The sequence below is a fragment of the Aulonocara sp. 'chitande type north' Nkhata Bay genome, linkage group LG10 (genome assembly GCF_057382095.1).
Source record: "Aulonocara sp. 'chitande type north' Nkhata Bay isolate Kocher_YH1m ecotype deep benthic linkage group LG10, A_spYH_male_GT1.1, whole genome shotgun sequence".
In the NCBI taxonomy this organism is placed as follows: domain Eukaryota; kingdom Metazoa; phylum Chordata; class Actinopteri; order Cichliformes; family Cichlidae; genus Aulonocara; species Aulonocara sp. 'chitande type north' Nkhata Bay.
Genome location: NC_141353.1, coordinates 14,238,658 through 14,258,517, shown reverse-complemented (window position 1 = coordinate 14,258,517; position 19,860 = coordinate 14,238,658). Strand labels below are relative to the sequence as shown.

At 41.1% G+C, this 19,860-nt stretch overlaps 2 protein-coding genes across 5 annotated transcripts; one reads left to right on the top strand and one right to left on the bottom strand.

The window, feature by feature from the left end:
* The first annotated feature begins 681 nt into the window (after positions 1–681).
* gltpd2b (glycolipid transfer protein domain containing 2b) lies at positions 682–4,082 on the top strand. Its single transcript, XM_086308411.1, has 4 exons — positions 682–894; positions 2,374–2,432; positions 2,588–2,760; positions 2,876–4,082. The coding sequence occupies exons 1-4, from the start codon at positions 825–827 to the stop codon at positions 3,489–3,491; spliced, it is 918 nt and encodes a 305-aa protein (XP_086164537.1). The 5' UTR covers positions 682–824; the 3' UTR covers positions 3,492–4,082.
* A 968-nt stretch (positions 4,083–5,050) lies between these two features.
* atp1b2b (ATPase Na+/K+ transporting subunit beta 2b) lies at positions 5,051–16,193 on the bottom strand. Of its 4 annotated transcripts, XM_086308414.1 has the most exons (9): positions 15,677–16,193; positions 15,023–15,054; positions 10,683–10,811; positions 10,483–10,590; positions 10,125–10,330; positions 9,859–9,918; positions 9,609–9,635; positions 8,892–8,987; positions 5,051–8,732 (listed from the first exon to the last, which is right to left on the bottom strand). In XM_086308414.1, exons 3-9 carry the CDS (start codon positions 10,762–10,764, stop codon positions 8,565–8,567), a joined length of 747 nt encoding a protein of 248 aa, XP_086164540.1. In that variant the 5' UTR covers positions 10,765–10,811; positions 15,023–15,054; positions 15,677–16,193; the 3' UTR covers positions 5,051–8,564. The 4 variants fall into 4 exon arrangements, with proteins under 4 accessions (XP_086164540.1, XP_086164538.1, XP_086164541.1 ...); XM_086308412.1 differs by lacking the exon at positions 15,023–15,054 and having other exon boundaries at positions 15,677–16,190; XM_086308415.1 differs by lacking the exons at positions 15,023–15,054; positions 15,677–16,193 and adding an exon at positions 13,857–14,259.
* Positions 16,194–19,860: the final 3,667 nt, after the last annotated feature.

Sequence of the window (19,860 nt, the reverse complement as noted above, 5' to 3'; positions counted from 1 at the left end):
TTAATAAAAACAAAAGATTCACTTCCCTTTTGAGTCACATCTTTCTACAAATAGAGTTTCATGTGTGGAAATCTTTGTTCCTTTTGGCATCTCGACCAGTGCAAGTTTGGATTATTATTTATTAACATGTCTGTCTGTGTAGCCACCAAAATTAAATACAAACCCTTGGTCATCGTGACTTTAACACACTGCCTAATGATTGATATACTGTCATGGAGTGTATGAATTAGTGATAGAGAGAGCGAAAGGAGAGAAGAGGGAGGAGGGAAAGTGGTGGTCATGGGAGGAGAGACAAGGGAGCAAGTGTTTCCTCAAGCTGACCAGGAATATAGTGCACATATAGCGGGAGGTTACAGGAGGACACCCTGTGTTGGCTCTGCTTTATCAGCTACTGGCCACACTCAGCTGATCTCTGGACCCTGGGGTTGAGCAACGCGAGAGACAGGCAGCTCTGAAATCACAAAGGCAGCACGGGAAGCCACACAGATTTTAAACAAAGTCGCAGAAAAAGCTGGATAGAAACCGCAACCTCGGCCTTGAGGAGGTGACGAGGGAAAAGGGCAGTTTCAAAATAGAGCAAGAATAGAGTTAAAGATTAATAGGGGCCATAGTGGTGGACAGGAGGTTTTGTTTGAGGTTTTGGGGAGGAGTATGAAGGATTGGAGAGGAGGGTGGGGGGGTCAGAGGCAGTGGTCTGGGAGAAAGTAATTTCAGTGACAGCCAGTGCCAGGGGACCAGAACTCATGTGAAACAGAGGAATTAAAAGATAAAGGAAAGAAAAAGGGACAAGAGGCAGACTGGACGGCCCCACACTGGACTTCAGTATGGGTGTAAAGAGCAAGGCTGCTGCAGCTATCCTTATCCTGCTGCTGTTCCTTGGCTCGCTGTGGCTACGTGAGTTTCTCTCTGTGTGGGTGCGAGCGTGTGTCTTTGATTCTCATGCTGTACTACTTAGTCTAAACAATCAGTGTGTTGTTTGTTCCGGATCAACAATGTCACATGATACCAAGCAGCCTTGATGTACAAAATACATTTAATATTACACATTTATTTATGGTAATGAAATAGTTACCCTTATTTTTCAAATAAGCTACTTCACAAATAATCTTTTACTGGTAAAGATTCTTGAAGGGTTATGTAAGTAACCCTCCAAGAATAATCTGTAAGCCTTAAAAATGTCACTGCGTTTTGCCTCATTAAAAAGAAGTAAAAGTGATTCATTGTCAAAGGAAATCAGTAAGTGGCTCCACTGTGACCTTTTAAAGGGCTAAGGAGCCACTTACTGATCTTTCTAAAAAATGTTCAAACTCAGTCCATGTGATCTGTCTTTGTCTAGTTTGTATTTATAATTCAGAATATTGGCCCCGGTTTTTAGTTGAAAGCATGAAATGTCACTTCTGCGTTTTTATAGTCAGGATGGAGACCATTTACAATAATTCATAGTCGAGTTATTTCTGCTGTTGCAGGTAAATCTGTGCTGTGTTTAATCTGAACTCATTTGCTTGTTTGCTAGTTTTCAGTATTTTGACCAGAAGCTCGATAACCTGAATGTTTATGGGTCAGTTTGGAGGATGAACCTGTGAATGTTTCTGCTGCTGATTCTGTGATTTGCAGTAACCTCACAGCTCCCTTAAAAAACACCAAACACTCCGCAGCACTCAGCATGCTCAACACAGCTGTTGCCACTGTCACTGGCAACAATGTGTCTGTAAGGGTCTTGTTGTAAATAAACTGAACAGTGCCAAACTTTCATTAGCAACTTGCACATCAGTTAAGATGATAGGCAGGTAGATAAGTTGGTCTTTACATACAGAGATATACAATATGACGTAATACAGGATACAAGGACACCTTCTTACAATCATTTCCATGAGATAACAAAACTGTTAGATAACGGTGCTTCATGAATGTTACATTTCAGCCAGCTATAATCAAAATATCAATAACAATAGAAAATATTTTAAACAGTGACAGCGTGAGAAGGATTGTTTAATGAACCTACATAATACCACTACCTGCACCAGCAGCTCCTCTTACAGCTGCGAAGTGGGTTTCAGCTCATTGGTTTATCCTTTTAGTTCACTCTCACAACTTTGCTTCTTCTTCTTTCTTTTTTTTTTAAAAGAAAGCACTGAAAGCTCGACCATATTGTAGTAGCTCACCATGAAACTGCAGACAAACACTAGCTGAAAATAGCATGAGCCATTAAGAGACAGTTATTTAGTTCACGGGTTTGTCGACACGCAAAGATAAACCAAGCTAAAGCTGTGTGACTATCTGAAAGATTAAATGATAACAATATCAATATTGCTCTGTGAACCAAAACTAACTGTAACCCTTGGTCTTTTTTCTCTTTTCAATGGTCCACTTCAGAGGGGGGGTTGGATTACCACTGGGATTCTTGTGTAAAAGGTTATAATCAGTTAAATAAGGTAAGAGTACCTCCTGAATCTGATATTAGATTGCTTGCAGACTATGAAGTGGATTTCTTTGTTTTTTTTTAAAATAAATGTCGTGCTTTCTTTCTTCCTTTGTCCCCTGCCGATTGCACCCACATTCATGCACTGCCCATCCCCCCCACCATTAGCTTCACCAGCTGTCCAACAGCAGTGTGGGCGATGGAGCTGAGAGCCAGCTTGAGCTGTGCCCCGGTCAGACCTTCCAGGTGTCACTTCTGCTCTCCCACCTGCTGGATGCCCCAACTCACAACTCTGATGTGCTGCTGCAGCCATATCTGTCCAGCTGGGACGAGCTTGTCAAGTAGGATTTTCAGATAAAGATTTGTTTACGGCCATCAGGAAGAAAAGTTATTTGTTGTTTGCTGATTATCTGAAATCTGTAAGCTGCTTTATCCTGTTCTGTGTTACTCTTCTAGGTTCATGGACTCTCTGGGGCCAATGGTGGGACTGATATCTAAAGAGATAGAAAGTAAGACTTCTATAATTCGCCAGCTGGCCCTGACGGCAGACGGGAACCCTGAAGCAGAGGTAGGCCCGGATCTACATTCCATAAACTCTGTAAACTCACAGGGTGGTGGGACAAAGAATAAGGCGTCGGTGCACACCAGTGCTTATCACTCTGTGCGCTCTATGATCTTGGTGGAGCTGAATCAAGGCCTGGTGAGTTTCCACCACCAGACAGACTCTGGATGCCGGACTCTACTGCGCCTGCATCGCGCTCTGCTTTGGCTGAAGCTCTTCCTGGAGAAGCTGGCTGAGACACCAGTGGAGGGACGGCTCAGGAGTCCCTCTGACCTGTGTCGTGAGGCCTACAAGAGCACCCTCGCTCAACACCATACATGGTACGTCCGCAAGGCCGCCGAGCTGGCCTTCATTGCCCTGCCAGAGCGGGGTTTCTTTTTCAGGCTGGTGTGCGTGCAGAACCAGGAGGAGATGAGCAAAGTGCTGCACAGGGTGTCTCGGGCCATCGGAGAGGTTTATGACCGGACACAGAAAGCTCTGGAGGAACATGGCATGCTGGACTTGCCATAAAAAATGAGATAATCAGACTGGACACAGGGGCACTGCTGCTGTTTTACCCGTCTTTGGGTTGTGCTTCTGCTCTGTATCCTTGGCGTCATATATTGGATTTAGATACAAATAAGATGCAAGCTTTTCTACGATGCAAGAATTGACTTGTTTTTCACCCAGAACTCCGCTTTTTTTTTTTCTTCTACGGACCAAAGTGCTGAGTCAACAATCAACATGTGACATTCAGCTTTACTTTGATGTTTCTCATCAGATTTTATGGGGTACTATCTCAAACTTTGTTGCTGATGATTATGGTTTAGACTGTGCATTATTTACAAAAGTATAATTGATTTTTTTAAATAGCGCATGTGTAACTAAAATTGACAATTGGTAATTGCTATATTAAAAAGAACTGCTCTTTTACAGTGTTATTCCTCTGGTAAATTACCTCGTAACTATCGTGTTGGTCTGAAATCTCCACGCGACCAAATGGATTAGAAAGTTACTGCTTCACAGTGATGCTGTGTGTAGAGTATGGCTTTGTTATTTTTACATCTATGTCATTTTTTTGTATCATGTTAATGATTAATTAAAAAAAAAAAGAGAAGACAATCCATTTGATTATTTCTACTCATCGTGTGATCCAGCAATGGAAAAACATTTAACTGGCAATAAAATGTTCTTTATGTTGTGCACCAACCAACCAGCAGAGGTTCCAGTGCCCTGCTAGAAGTCACATCACAGTGAATATAATCTGGTCTATGTGGCACTCTTACCTATACACACTCTGCACTTTTTGTCTGAATCCAAATGCAAAGGCTTTTCCTGTCCGAATACGTTTGGTATTACTGTTATAATATCAAAGAATATTCCGTATTATATTACAGAGTACACGTGTAACAGAGAGAATAGCATGTGTATGACTCATCTGCACTGCTGGTGTTGATTAGACTGTTTTAAACCCAGCAGTACCTCCAACGCTGGCTCCATTTTTATGAAACGCTTTCTTTCTGAGTGGGCAACGGTGGAGAAAATGGGGTTAAAGTCACGGAGTGCAGAGGAGACAGGAGCTGGGTAAAGGTCAGGAAGCGGAAGTACACTTCACCTTTAATCCTGTCAACCACTTGGTGGCAGACTATTTAAAGCAACTGCCACAGGGGGGGGAAAGTACAACTTGTAAAGCATCCACATTTTTCTCCTGTCTACAGTCAAAGTGACCTGTGACATGGATGGCATAATCATTTTGTGAAAATCAAGTTTATTTTGTATATAATCATCATATATTATATATACCATATATTACTGTTTTAAACAGTAATATATGGTTACCTGTGAGGATTATGGAGAATGAGATTATATTAGTTTCATTAGTTACATTCATCCGAAAACTACTTTTAACACTAGCTGGCTTGTTTTATTGTCAACTGTGAAAGTGATGCTATATTTAACTACACGTTGGTCACTGCTATTCCACCTAGTTTCTAGAACATGCCTGATCATGAGTAATACATCAATCCCTCCGCCCATGAAACTGGCAAAGAGTAGCAGAAAGATGACTGAGAAGCAGGCACGAAAGGAAGTTTGAGTTCCCTTAAATAACATTTATTCATTTCTCTATCTTGGTTTGCAGTAAACATGAGCAAAAATATACATACAGTTAGAGCAGAAAACAAAGATCCAGAATATTTATCATCTGTTAGGGAGAGAGTGTTTGAACAAATTCACTGAATTTCCTTCTTGTTGGTTTATAATACCAGTCTTAAGCAGTAATACAGTTTAACATTAAGGGGCAATGAGATTGTTTTTTACTTATTCATGTAGTTATCTCTACTTAAAAGCCAACAGTTGGCTTTCTCCAACCTTTGCAGTGGATAAAGTGTTGTCAGAACTCTGACAGAAAGCTTTGATTATAGGTTTGTTTTAAAACAGTAAAACAAACTCAAATGACAAAAACATTCAAAGAAAAAAAAAACTCAAATCCATATCTATTCAAGTTTCCTTGAATACTATTCTGAAAATCTATCTAGTACGTCCTATCACATGATATATTCCAGGCTAATGCATTCTCTCATCTTTACAACAAAATACTCTTTTATAAACAAAACAATTCTTTTTTTTTAATGGTTCCATCATCATAATAACACACACTGGCATATATGCAGTCTTTCCCTTTTGTTCCTTACTGTTTCTGATGCACGTCGCTCTGATTGTGTTACAACCTTTCCTGTAAATATTCATATAGCCACACAAGAAATAAATATATTGCTTTTCAAAGACATTTCCAAATTATCACTGGAAAAAAAGCAGATAAATGGAGATAACAGGAAATAACATTCTGTGACACTGGGGGAGCAACACTGTCTGTCCACCAGGAGGCACTGTTATGTCGTGGTGAACCATGTTCCTTTGTGCGTATTATTATTATATAAGAGGAGGCCTTTTTATTATCACAGGGTATTTAGCCCTCCAGTTGGATCCTACAGTATCTCTGCATGGGATCCTTACTCAGATCTACTGCTGAGGATGTGTCAGACAAGTGGAAATTCAATTTTAACTGTCATGTAGATCTTTGGTTGAAGAAATCATCTTCACATGCGTGAGTGAAACAAGAGTGTCCGATTAGCCAGTGAAGCGGAACACTTTTATTTGTTGTGATGTGATTCAAACTAAACAAAGTGTAATGTGAATGTGGTGAGCAAAATGAGAAATGAATAAACCTTGAACCGGCCGCCTGACACGAGGAGGAGGAGCAACAGAGCGGGGTAAAGAAGTTCAGCGTGCCTGCTCTGGATTAGCTGACCAGATTAAGAGATTACATTGAAATTAAGTAAGTGTTGCAGCGGTGCAAGAGGAGAAATGCATGCAAACTGGGTGGCGGACTCATGAAAAATTACTGTTAGAGCTGATCATCCATTATAAATGACCTTTCAAATATAGATCAGATAATCACCTTGGATCTAATGGGCTTGCCTTCATTCTCTGTCAGATGATGCAGTCTTATTTAAACCACTGCAAGATATTTGCAGGCATACAGAGAAACACACAGCCTTCCAAAACAAATTAATAATCAGCCAGACCTTAATGTGAGCGAACAGATGCTCGTGTTCTATATTTGCTGCAGTGACATGGCAGGATCACAGTCTAACTGATCTAACAGTTTTGGAGCTGTGCAGAGGTAACGTGCCTGAGTTTAAAAGTGTGACTCCACAGATTTCTCAAGCCAATAATTTAAGGGATGCTTAGTAAACAGCTCAAGCACTAAACTCAGGAACATGTCTGACTTTTTTAGAGGCTGAAACTGATTGTCTTGTTATCAGTATGGGTTTTCCTTCAGTATGATTCATACAATACCGGGGAACACAACAACATCGAACCAAATTAACAAAAAAATATCTTTCTTCTGTGGTCAATGGAGTAAATCTTCATGTTGTTTTTAATTTGCTACAGCCCTACAAATCAAAACTGAACTAACATTCAAAATAATAAAGTAACGACTGTCTTTTAAAATAAGAGGTAAAGTGTACATTTTCGTATCTCAGATGCATCCTTTAGGTGACGAAAATGAGAATGAATGAGAAAAAAGAAAACTACCCAAAAAAACAAAACACAAAAAACAAACAACTTCCTTCAAAACTGGAAATGCATTAATAAACTCAAGTCAGCTTCACAAAAAAAGAAAAGAATAAAAGCGCACTTTCTGTGCAAAACAATACCATTTTTTTTTTACAATGGCATCTATTTCTGATACAAGTGAAATAGATGCAATACACTCAATAATACAGCTCCTCTAAACATCGATTGAATATTAATATTAAAAACTGAAACGCAAGAAATTCTAGGTTTGACTTTGGGAATAAAATGCGATATTGAATTTTGTCTGTGTGTGTTTGTGTGCTCGTGCAGAACAGAGGTCGATTTTGTCATTTTCACATGATATTCAGGTATCTTATTGGACTGCAGTCCAGGATCCACAAAGCTAGAGTTCAGTTTACCCCGTAACCGACTGAGAATTCAGGTGTTATATGACCCCCCCCATATATAAATATATATATATATCATCTGTTTCACAAGCTACTCATTCACAATGAGAGTGAATATCAAATGATCCAAAATGATTACTATTTAATAGAAGTCATCTGATGAATGGATACGGGCATTCATAATGCATGCCACTTAATGAATATTGCACATTGCATGCAACTTCCCGACCTACAGTATGAACTAAAACACACGATCTCCTGCACTCTTTACTCCTCTTTACCTGTAATGTGTACCTCATGTTCTTCTTTTTTTGGGGGCGGGGGGTCATCTTACTGTATCACATTTTTTTTTAAAAAACACAGGTTTAAAGATTACGGTGTGGTCCCTCCTGGTGGTCAGTCGCTGAACTTATTACAGATGTAAGCAGCCGAGAGGTGGGACACAGGAGCCTCCTGCCTTTGTAGCATACTAAGACAATACGCACATGCAAATGGCATCATCTCTGCATCAATCCTGTTTGTTGGAATATTCTTTTAAAGTGCAACAAAATAGACGCACTGATGTAAGATTACTATTATTATGCTGTATAAATACTGTAGATATACACGCTCGGTATTGTAATTTGTGGATCTTCATATCTAGAGGGATACTCTATGAGGAGGCAGCGGGTTGGCGGGGGGTGGGGAGCAGCAGTACAGTGGTAAAGTTGCTGATCCTTGCAAACTCTGCAAACACACGTCCACGTCCTTTATAGCCCCCTAGTTTGTCATGCAGTATAAATAGACATCACCTCAAACTAACTGATGGAAAATAACCTGTGTGTGAATGCTCACAGAAATAATGACAGGATTAGCACCCTTTTGGTTCTCACCTCGTCTCGCCACGTGACCTGACAAAGAATTTCCCACAAAAATCTGTGGAGAGGTGTGGGGTGGAGGGTGGGGGTGAGGTTGGAAAGGGTTGGGGGTGTAAACAAATCCTAAAAAGGGTGTGAATACTGTGATTTTTGTTTTCTGTGCATGTGCAGTGTTGCTGAGAATGAAGACAGTATGTTTTGGGGGATGAGGCTGGTGGGGGTGGGGGTTAGGGTGGGGTTGGAGGAGGGGGGTAAACCTAGTTTTTACTGTTGATCCTCAGCTTGAAAGACACTCGCCCAGCAAACTTGTCCCTTTCACCTCCAACGGGAATGTTTTCGGCGTTGATCTTGCACTCAATGTTCACGTCTTCATTGTGAGTAATGTTGAGGAACTTGACTGCAACCAAGGGCTGAGAGTAGTTCACCTGCAAAAACAGTCAACAAAGACGTCGTAAACCTGCGGACCCAGTAGGTTTAACTCTGTGGTCTGTGTGCGCAATTGTAAACAAACACACATTAATTATTAACAGTTACTGCTATCATGTTTACAGCACATTATATTTTAATTTAAACCACATTCTTACCTGCGCTTTCTTGCCGTAGTAAGGGAAGTACATAGGGTTGATTGTGCCATTTGGAGGAAAGTAAATCAACTCTCCAATTTTATCAGCGTCATCTTTCTGAGGGGGTGAAACGGCTTCATCAGTTATATAGCTAGAATCTCCACTTTATAAGGTGGAGGTGAGCTTTATTTGTCTACTTTTCTCTAAATTTCTTTCTCCTACATATCTACCATCTAGTTCTAAAATGCAAATACAAAACAACAATGTGATCGACTGCTACAGATATATCATATAGAAATATAATCTAAACCAGGGGAGTCAAACTCTGAGAAAGGTAACGCAGCGTCAAATTTTATAGTGACTAAGATAACCTGTTAAGTAGAATCCTATGTAAATAACATTTTTTTAAAGCCAATTTCAACAATATTTTTTTCTACATTCAGCAACTTTGTTATTACAAACACGCGCATCATAAATCGTACAAATTACTAAACTACTTTATGTCAGTGTGATATAGCAGACTAAGTCATATGAAGACAGATATGTCTCAAGATATAATCCTAAATATAGTAAAAAGTGCAAAAATACTAATCATACTCTCACAATTTTTACACACTTTGTAAAACCACCCAGTGGGTGAAACTGGGCCCTTTGGCAGACCTCTTCTTGCCCAAAGGCTTTTTGTTTGACACCTCTGATCTAAACTGTACCAAACATGGGTCCTGGACTTTTTCTTACCCATTGATCTTTGCCAACTCTGTATTTCTGCGAGTGAACAAATTAATGGAACACAATGGAGAAAAGAAAAGGGCAGCGATAAAAACAACTGGCTTGACTGACAAGACAGCCTGAAAAGAAATTCATGATAGCTAAGAAAGGAAGATGGAGGTAAACGACAGGTGGAATACTGCAGATGACGTGAGGCACAATAGCTATGAATAAAACTGTTGTGTCAAGCCTCTGATTGTGAAAGACAAAAAGGGATTACCTTTGCAGCACAGGTGACATACGGAGCCTGGTTATCCTTTCCTGGCAGCAAACCAATCACCTGATGAGAAAATAAAGAAAACCGTTTTTTGTTCATTTTTAGGCGATATAACATAAGTGAATGATGATAAATGCAAAAACCAATCAGTTTAATTATGATAGTGACTTTTTTCTTTTTATCATTTCCAACCAGTTTGGTTGTCTCAGTCACTCCATGTCTCCTAGCAACACCAGTCCCTTTCACTCCCCTCTCTTTTCCTTTCATACCCGATTCAGCTTGATGATGATGCATGGCTGGCCTTCTCGGTATCCATAGTAACGGTCATCGATTCCAGAGCAGCTCTGGAGGACTGTGCGGTTGAACTGACAGGATCGTTTCGGGTTGTTCTTCACCTCACCGCTGTCCTCCTGGATGAAGTACTTGTCTGGGGCGCACTCGTGATTTTTCTGGGCTTGGAGGGAATCATTGTAGGCTGCAGGGAAAATAGGAGAGTGTGTGTGGGGTGAAATTGTCTTTATAATCAACTAAGATCCCAGTACAAGACGATCTCCTGTCAGCTAACTATAAAGAGATTATCTGTGTATGTCATAACATTCTGTCTTAGAGGGCAAGAGCCAAACTTACGTTGAAGGAATTTGTCCAATGTCTGGGCATACAGGTCCCAGCTCTCAGTGTCCTCTTTAGTATAGACTATTTCAAAGGTGTCATCTGCCCGAGGTCTAATCACCAAGCCTGAGAGTGACAAGAGAGACAGCAGGGAGTACATGACACAGTGCACAGACCATGATCTGTGTTCATGCAGCTTGTATCTATAGTTTCTGCACCTGGTGTGGAGAGCCTGTCTTGCCAGGTTGGTCTGTGTTCGTCCAGGGTCTGCAGCATGACATACATGGTGAGAGCAAACATGCCAGCGAGGCAGGTGTAGAAAATTAAATAGAAGAGAAAAATAAGGCCTGCAGACAATGAGAAAATAGAGCCATATTAATATAAGCAATAGTAACAAAAATGGAATATTAAAATATTACAAAACAGCATCTTCCCCAACTGGAAAAATGTGTAAAAACTATTTCTTCATCATCAGATTTGGTCAGTTGATGTTGTAGAAAGATAATCTGATCATATGCCCCAAAATTGATATCACTGAGACATTTTCATCTATAAATGGCTACATATAAGATAATATAATTTGTGTTTATGTGTTTATTGCATGGAAAATGTATACACTGTGCAAAAAACCCCAATAACCTTTAATCCTTTTTTTTGTTGCTATGATTACATTATTTAGTCTGCTGTACACCACAGCACATCTATGAATTATGCATAAAGTCCATTAGACTAACATCTGCAAGTCAGCAAAGTCCATTTCATTATAATTGCAGCACACAAACCCTTAATGAGAACAAATAATCTCACATCTGAATTGATGAGTAGTTCATGTCTATTACGTCACTCTCTAACCAAACATGTCTACGGGATTTCAGTTAATCCTCGTTAAATTGCTTCACTGCATCTGCAACATCTGCCTCTGTTTCTCTCTCACTCACATGAAACAAATCATCCTTTAGATGCAATGCTTAAAATATCATCGTTTAAAGTTAAAATAACTGGAGGCAACACATTTTCACTGTAATGCAACTAATGCAAGTGGTCTGAGAGAGAACTAGAGTCTCCCCAGGGCTCTATTTTAAGGCTTTAGATCATCTAGACCACAATAGGAGATGGTGTCCAATCATGGGTCTTTTAAAAAGAATAACAGGGAAGCACTATAGGGTAGCATAAAAAGCACAAAGTGCATGTAGGATATAAGAAGCGGTGGTGCAATGTGTGAAGCAGAAGACATCCACCAGGGCGAGCAGGGTTTGAATCATATGTGAAGCCATAACTCAATACTGACTCATTTTAGCACACATGCCAGTGGCTGTACAGTGGAAGGTGCTTAGTACAGATCAGGCAGAGCTTTTCCTTCCATGTTTCTGCCCACTGCAGGTTTTTATGTTATTTTATCAACATAAACTCAAAACACAAGCTGCACATTAATCCTTAAATTCTTTGTGTTTTTGCATGGACTGAAAAATAAGTATGACACAAAGTGAACCTAACCACGCAAGAGTTCGTGGCTGACGACCAACTTCATTATAGAACTGTCCTGTCCACAGAAAGGAAGGAAGAATGACAGAAGGCAACACCAGGAGAGAGAAAATAAGGATGCCCCGGAGACTGAGCCACAGAGTCAGGGGACTAGGTTTATTAATAACTGTGTACGAGCAAATTGATAATGATAATTACATTTGATATAAAGAAGAGTTTGTTTTTAATGCTTTACTTTGTCATTGTTGTGACGAAAATACTGAGATTTCAGATGGAGATCCTAACTTGGCATCTTTTCATTGTTATTTTGTGAGATCAACAAATTCATAAACCATTTCTGAGGCGATCTTTCTAACTTGGAACCATCAGATACATTTGAAGCAGCTGTTTGCTTCCTATCCACATACAGAACATGTATGTGACGCATCCCACATTTCAAGCATCGACACCTGAGGCCATTGTTGGGAGGCAGCTGAGTGCCTTGACCCTGCACCTCTGCTGGATGGCCCCCAGCGTGGCGCTCACTCCCTCAGTCAGCAGGCTCAGCATCGCATTTGTCTCCCTGTGCTGCCAGACTGGCAAAATGTCAAGGGGAGATGGAGGGGGGGTGGCAATCGCAGGGGGGTATCTTGATGATTTACAGCTTGTGTGCACAGCTTGTGTGTGCATTTTTTGCCTGACTGTACCTGAAGTTTTAGAATCTAATAAAAACGAATCCCTTAGTGGGATGACAATGAGCATCCCATCTACACCACAGAAAAGACACAAGCTCAGTTATTAATTATACACAGACCATGAACTATGCTGGAGGCAACGCAGCAAGAGAGACGCTACGATCCAACAAAAGTGGCAAAGTGTTTGTCTCTGTCGTCAAGGGGGTGGGGGGATTTTTGTGCTAACCACAAATATGACACCACCCAGGGGGAGAATGAATGTGCGCACATCCAGACGGGATCAAGCGTGCAGGCAAGGTGGCTTCCCCCCCTGGCAAACAGGGTGTTGGGTTTACAGCCTGCCCTCTCAGTCATGCTGATGATGGACAGTGAGGCGTCTCTGTTTCACACTGGTTTTGTATGCAGACGGTGATTGAAAGAAAAGAACAAAAGGACAGGCTCGGATGGTCCACTACCCTGTTCTTTCTTCGGTAATAATGGCAGGAGGTGTCCCTTTTTTCTCTCACAATTAATTGGGAGGACATGCTGTTTAATCGCTTTGCAACTTGCTGATCAAACGCACCTCTGAAATAAAAATGAAAAGGTCTGGCGAGAGCGTGGATAGCTCTGAGCTGTGGCTCTTTCACCGGCAAACACTGCTAATTATCTCGTACACAATGTTAAAGTAACAAAGAGCACCGTGATTCTGGTCACCATGAGGCCCTTTGAGGTTCTTTTCCTGTGTTGCAGTGTGGACTTTGTTTCTGGAAGTGGGAGGTCCAGAACACTTCATTAGTCAAGCTAGTTGTCTGACCATGTTTCACTGTGTCAGCTTGTGGCATGTGTAACAACAAACCTGCAGCACTGCTCTCCTTTATCAAGGTTATTTCCATATCATTACAGCTCTTTACAGAAAGCAGAACACAAAAGGAAGTGTTTTGCGTCTCATCCTCAAAGAAGTCTTTGATCTAATGCTTTGAATGTGCATTGTGCTGCAGAAACACATTAATGCCTTAAAGAGACTGGAAACCTGCATTTAAACCCCTCTTCAGTGCAAGCCGTAAGAAACTGTATCACGAGTAGATTAGGCCGTGTTGCCAGCACATTGGAAGTAATGGTACAGTATGTACAGCATTAGGAGAATGAGAAAGTGCTACTCTGAAAAGCCAAGTTTAGCAGACCTACATGTAGTCTCTAACTCCAGAAATAGCCTAATTACTAAGTCTCAGAGAGCGCAGCTTAAAAAGGCCAACAGACCTTAAAGCACCTGGGGCACATTGGACTGGATTAAGTTGTACACTGTGGGAGGATTCCAGTTAAGGAAGCTACAGTCCATGAGTCCCAGCCCCACACTGAAAGAATAATATATGTGCACTGATGAAAAATAATCAGAAAATTCAAACTCAAAGTAAAGACTACGTTTAACACAGTTTCTGTCATGGTCCTGGGCCGTGTTGGCCCAGTATTCTTAGTTCTCTTGTATTTTTGTATTCAGTTCCCTGTTTAGGTTCTGTTTCCTGAGTTGCCCTGTTATGTGGTTCCCTGTGTGCTTTCCCTTTGTGACTCTCACCCCCTGTGTGCCCCTCTATGTATTCATGAGCCCTTGTCCCCTTTCGTGTTTTATTCCATGTTTTCCCCAGCCTGTTATGTCTGTGTTCTCCCCGTGCTCTCTCCTCCTGTCTGAACCTCTGTACTTCCTGTTTTACTTTGACAGTCTCTCGTCAGTATGCGTCACGTTGTGTTCACTCCTGCCCTGTCTCGTTATGATTATCTGTGTCAGCTGTGTTCCCCGTGTGCTCCCACTTCCCTCGTTAACCCTCTGTGTATTTATGTCTGCGTCTCCCTCAGTTCTGTGTCGTAGTCTCCCTCATGCTGCGTGGATTTCCCTGTGTCGCTCTCCAAGTATTAGTTTATTGTGCCCAGTTTAAGTTTTGTATTTTCCTGTCATCTTGTCAGCAATAAAGCTGCCTTTTGAGTTCATCCCTTGAGTCCGTGAGTTTTGCGATTGGGTCCTCATCCTGCCTGCCACACAGCCGACCATGACAGTTTCAGCCTCGAGTGCTAAACTCAAGTCTCTGAGCTCAGATCTTCAGTGAAAATGTGAAAATGAATCCAAGTTCCTAAAAATGTTTTACTTTGCCAGAGCACGCTGAATTTGATACCTTCCTCTCCAGCCAATGAACTCATTAGATTAGGATTAAATCCCTTACTGATTTACACACACTGGGAGGGGTCGAGTTGGAGGTGATACAAATAGCATTTAGCCCTCGGCTTTATCCAGATTAAACATGCTCCAATGTCATTAGAACAGAGCCATATGCGCCCTGTCATCTCATGAATCTTTGAACTAGTTGCAGGGTCTTTGTATAGCAGAAAATGTGTCAGTATATGGCAACACTACGGTGTTAAAAAGAGGATTTGACCTGATCGTCGCTCAGCATCTCAGGGGAAAAGCCTGGAAATAAATGACATCATGTTGCACACACACTTGATGAAGCCACGGGCATGCAAACAAATCTCTGTACAACTTCAGTAAGCCGCTTTCCTAGAAAAAGTCTTCTCTGCAGCAGAATGAAAGTCATAGTTATAACTAAATCACTCTTCAGAAGAGAAGAATCGATTACATGCACTTTACAAGAAAGTGGAGCCTTTTTATTTTCAGCAATGCTGCTGTAATCAGGTTTATCCAAATGTAAAATAAAACCAAATGCCTCATCCCTTATGCTGGGCGCAATGCGCAGGGAAAGCATTGTAGAAAAAATACATTAAATTAATAAAGTAGACAGGAGTTGGGGTGGGGTGGGGTGGGGGGGGGGGTGGAGGGGTTCGGCTGGCTTCCACAGGAGCGGTGCCGCAGTCAGATTTCAGCACCAACCTGTAGTGGACAGCGACATCCATCTCATCGCCTGAAGGAAATTACCGCCTAACTTCAAGCAGGGTCGAAATTCATGTCATGGTTACACACGCTCATTTCTCTCTTACAGCATCTTAGCGAACCTTTAGGGGGGGGAAACCACTGTGCCAGAGACCTGTTACAGAGCCTGTTTGCTGCATTGCCGTAGCTGGACAGCACTTACCCCAGCTGCTCGCCGTTCTGCCCAGAAACTCCCTCGTCCTCGGGTTCCATAGAAACTCCTTCCAATCGCTTTTTTCTCCATCCTTTGCCATTTTCTAACGAACTGCTCCAAAGCTCAACTAAAAGCGGCCTGATGACACTGAGCGCCGGGCTGAAGCACTTTGCCCTGACAGCAGAGAACAAGAGGGATGGAGAGAGAAGGAGAGAGAGAGCCCTGCCGTATCACTGCTCCTACAGGAAGAAGACCGGCATTAAAGAAGTCGACTTAAACACTCAACGAGCCCGCATGAAAATAAATAAAGTAAAAGCACTGCTGTAGCCTAGATTATATGAAGGACTGGTAGGCCAACAGAAGAGGTAGCAGTTTCACACTCAGAACAGACCTAGTGACTGCCCTCCCCCCCAGCTCTTGTCTGCATGCCGCAGAGTTTTGATGAGTGGTGCAGAAATGTAGTGATACTGCGGTAAAGCACTCCCTCCGCCTCCCTCTACAAGCGCCACACCGCTCTCCACACATACATCCTAACACGCACGCACCAGCGCAGGCCTTAACCCTCCTCCCGCATGCCGCGATCCACAGCAGCTCCCGCCTACTCCACCCGCCTGACCAATCACCTGCTCGGGATCCTCACTCCTGATGCACGAGAGACAAGCCTCAGAGCAAATCGCTTGGTGGCTTAGGGCATCCCTTTATTGGCTAAGTGGTTCTTGACGTCACGTATCCAAAGAAAAATCAACAGAATAATTTTAATAATCCCTCATGGACCGTAAAGTGTCTCTGTTGGTGAATTCACTGTCCGCTTGAGGTGACTAATTTATGTCCCATTCAGGCTTTTATTTATTTTTGAATCAAGTTATGTCAGGAAAGCCTTGGAGAATTTATTTTTTTTTCCCTTTTAAAAACAGCAGTAAATGAGAATGAGGCTTTTTGAAAGGATAACATAGAAATTACATTAAACCCTATATATACATTATTAACATCGTTTACACATCAAAAATATACAGTCACCCACTTTCAGTTCTAAATATTTCCGTATAACTTATTAGAATCTGGAGCTTACGAGGTTCTTAAATTAGCCAAATAGAACCACAGATTGAACAACATACATATTACGCATTGTCTTTAATTATTTAACAAAAATTAAGCAATATTGCAGAAGTATTGCATTTAAAACTAAGCAAAATTCACAATTCTATGGTTTATTATAAACACCTTTAGCAGCAATAACTTGAATTAACTGTTTTCTGTATGATTTTTATCAGTTATTTACATTCATGTGGACACCTTTGGACTGCTGTTCTTTACATTGCTTCAGTTCATTGAGGTTTGCGCGCTCTCTTAAAGTACCACCACAGCATTTTAGTCATCCTGATGTCTAGATTTGGGCCATTGCAACACTTTGGTTCTTTTCGTTTGCTTTAGATTCATTGCCGTGATTAGGACCATTGTCTTGTTATGAGATCCAGTTTGGGCCAACCTTTAGCTGTCAGATAGATGACCTCACATTTGACTCTAGAATACTTTGTTATAAAGATGAGTTGAGTCAATTCGACAACTGCAAGGTGCCCAGGTCCTGTAGCTGCCCAAATCATTACTTGTTCAGTGCCATGCTTGACAGTTGGTATGAGGTGTTTGTGCTGATTTGCTGTGTTTAGTTTTGCTAAGCACAGTGAAGTGCAAACCTATATGTCCACTTTGGAATGATGTCCTTGTCATGGTCCTGGGCCATGTGGGCCCAGTATTCTTAGTTTTCATGTATTTTTGTATTTTGTTCTTTATTTAGGCCATGCTTCCTGGGTTGATCTGTTACGTTGTTCCTTATGTGTTTTCCCTTCGTGACTCTTACCCCCTGTGTGCCCCTCTGTGTATTTATGAGCCCTCGTCTCTCTTTGTGTTTTATTCTATGTTCTCCCCGTGCTCTCTCTCCTCCTGTTTGAACCTCTGTGTACTTCCTGTTTTACTTTGCCCATCTCCCATCAGTGTTACGTTCACTCCTGCCGTGTCTTGTTATGATTATCAGTGTCACCTGTGTTCCCCGTGTGCATCCACTTCCCCTGATCATCCCTCATGTGTATTTAGTCTCTGTGTTTCATACAGTCTGTGTCGCGTCGTCTGTGTTATCTCCCCTACCCCTTGTCATAGTTTCCCAGCCTTAACTAGTCCTAGTTTGTACTTTGTTTAGCCATAGTTTTCCCAGTCTATGTTCAGGTTTTCCCTCAGTTGCTTTGCTGCCTTGTTCCTTAAGTTTTCGGCCCTAAATAAAGGCTCGCCTTCTGTTAAGTCCGGTTTTGTGTCCTCACCTCTGTTTGCTCTTGGGTCCTCCACTCACTCCACACGGTCTGCCCTGGCGGTCCGTGACAGTCCTCTGTCAAAGGACACAGAGCCTCTGTCATTCCAGAGGCCCTGTGGTTTAATGCTCCAAACTACCAAAACCTCTGCTTTTACAGAGGAGCTCACACTTGATCATGATCAGTTAATGAAGTGCATCCGATTAGCAGCAGCTGGCTGCTACTTATCTTCATAATCAGTATGAAAACAGTAAGGGAGTACTTAGTTTTTCACATACTCCCTTTGGATTGACATTTTAGCTTAATTTTGTTAAAAATGAAATAATAACACTGTGCAGTGTGGACACACTCAGTATGTCCACACTTTTTACATACTTGTAGAACTTTGTAAGGACCAGATGATTATTTAAATGTCCTGATACACCTTAGAACTGAAAGAGGGTGTGCTTTCATTTTCACATAGCTGAGGTTAAAATGTGAAATCCCTGTTAAATCCAAATGATAAAGGACACGTCAAGGGTTACTGAGTCAAATGGCTATTACGTGTATGCGTTATCTTAAAGAGCTGACTGGATTATCACATGCACGAAGACACAACAGAATGTGGTGTGAAAACATGAAAACAACATGTGTTTGTTGTGTAAAGTTCATTATATAAAATTTATTTTCAATGACAATATCAATGCAAATATAGCACTACAGTGATTTCCAAGGTACACCGTATCTTACCATATCAATATAGTATGGCACTCATATAATGGCCACTGTTTTTAGAAGACACACAAAACCAACAGCTTCTGTAAACTATTCTGGAAATGATACCGAGGGTTCCATATCAGTCCGTGAAAAGGAATCATAGTAAGGTGATTACTTGGTATCAGCAATCAAAATTGGGCACAATAGTAAGAATCATTGGAGCATTTCAGTGTAAGGAATCTCTGCATGCATTGCACTTGCCCATTTCCGTCAACCTGGCCTGTGTTTGCTTGAAAATGGACTCTGATCCTCAAACGCGAGCAGGTGGAGCTAAAAACAAAAAAGGCCAAGTAGTGACTCTCAAACACTTAGATAGGTCTTCTTTTCACTGGGTGTACTGTACTGTACAGTTTGGTGCTTACTATCATTAAAAACGACAACAACCAAGAGACATTCAAGCGCCTTAATACTATTACAGACGGGCTCACTCTTTAACGTACGAACTTCATTTCACGTGGCTTTCAGAAAGGAAAAACAAAAGAAAGAAAGAAAACCAAAATAATAAATAAAAATAAACCCAAAACAAATATCTCACAATAAGCACTATATTAATAATGTTTCTCATGGTAACACTGTATAGTTGAGTGAACAACACCAGTAGTTCAAGATAGCAGCAAGTATTCAAAAATGTCAAGACAACGGGCTGTGGAAATCTGTACACAAATAAAAATGGATGTAGAAAAAGGGCATAAATAAATCAATAACACAGCTTAAAGGGAGTCTTGCATAAATTGAAATAAACAACTGTTGGGCTGTGCCTTTCTTTAGAGGGCTTACTGTTTATTAGTAGAACTATAAGTAATGCATGGACTGGCTGCAGCAGATAAAGTACTTAATTCTTTTAGAAAAAACAAGTGAACAAAGTTATGTTTATACAATATATGCTACATAATATGTATTGATTACAAGTATGAAAATGGAAATAATTGCTACATTTTCAATAGAGTTGTACATATCTATTTACAGTACATTAGGGTTTAACTTGTCCTAAGCGTATACAATGTTTTGTGCAGATTGTTCCAGCATTCTGTTTGAGGTGATCAATACTCACAGTCTTATCAGTTGCACCATATTGCACAGTCTGTGTTGATGGGTGTTGAGTGCCTGTTTTTCGGTGTGGTGGAACAATCACTAATGTGC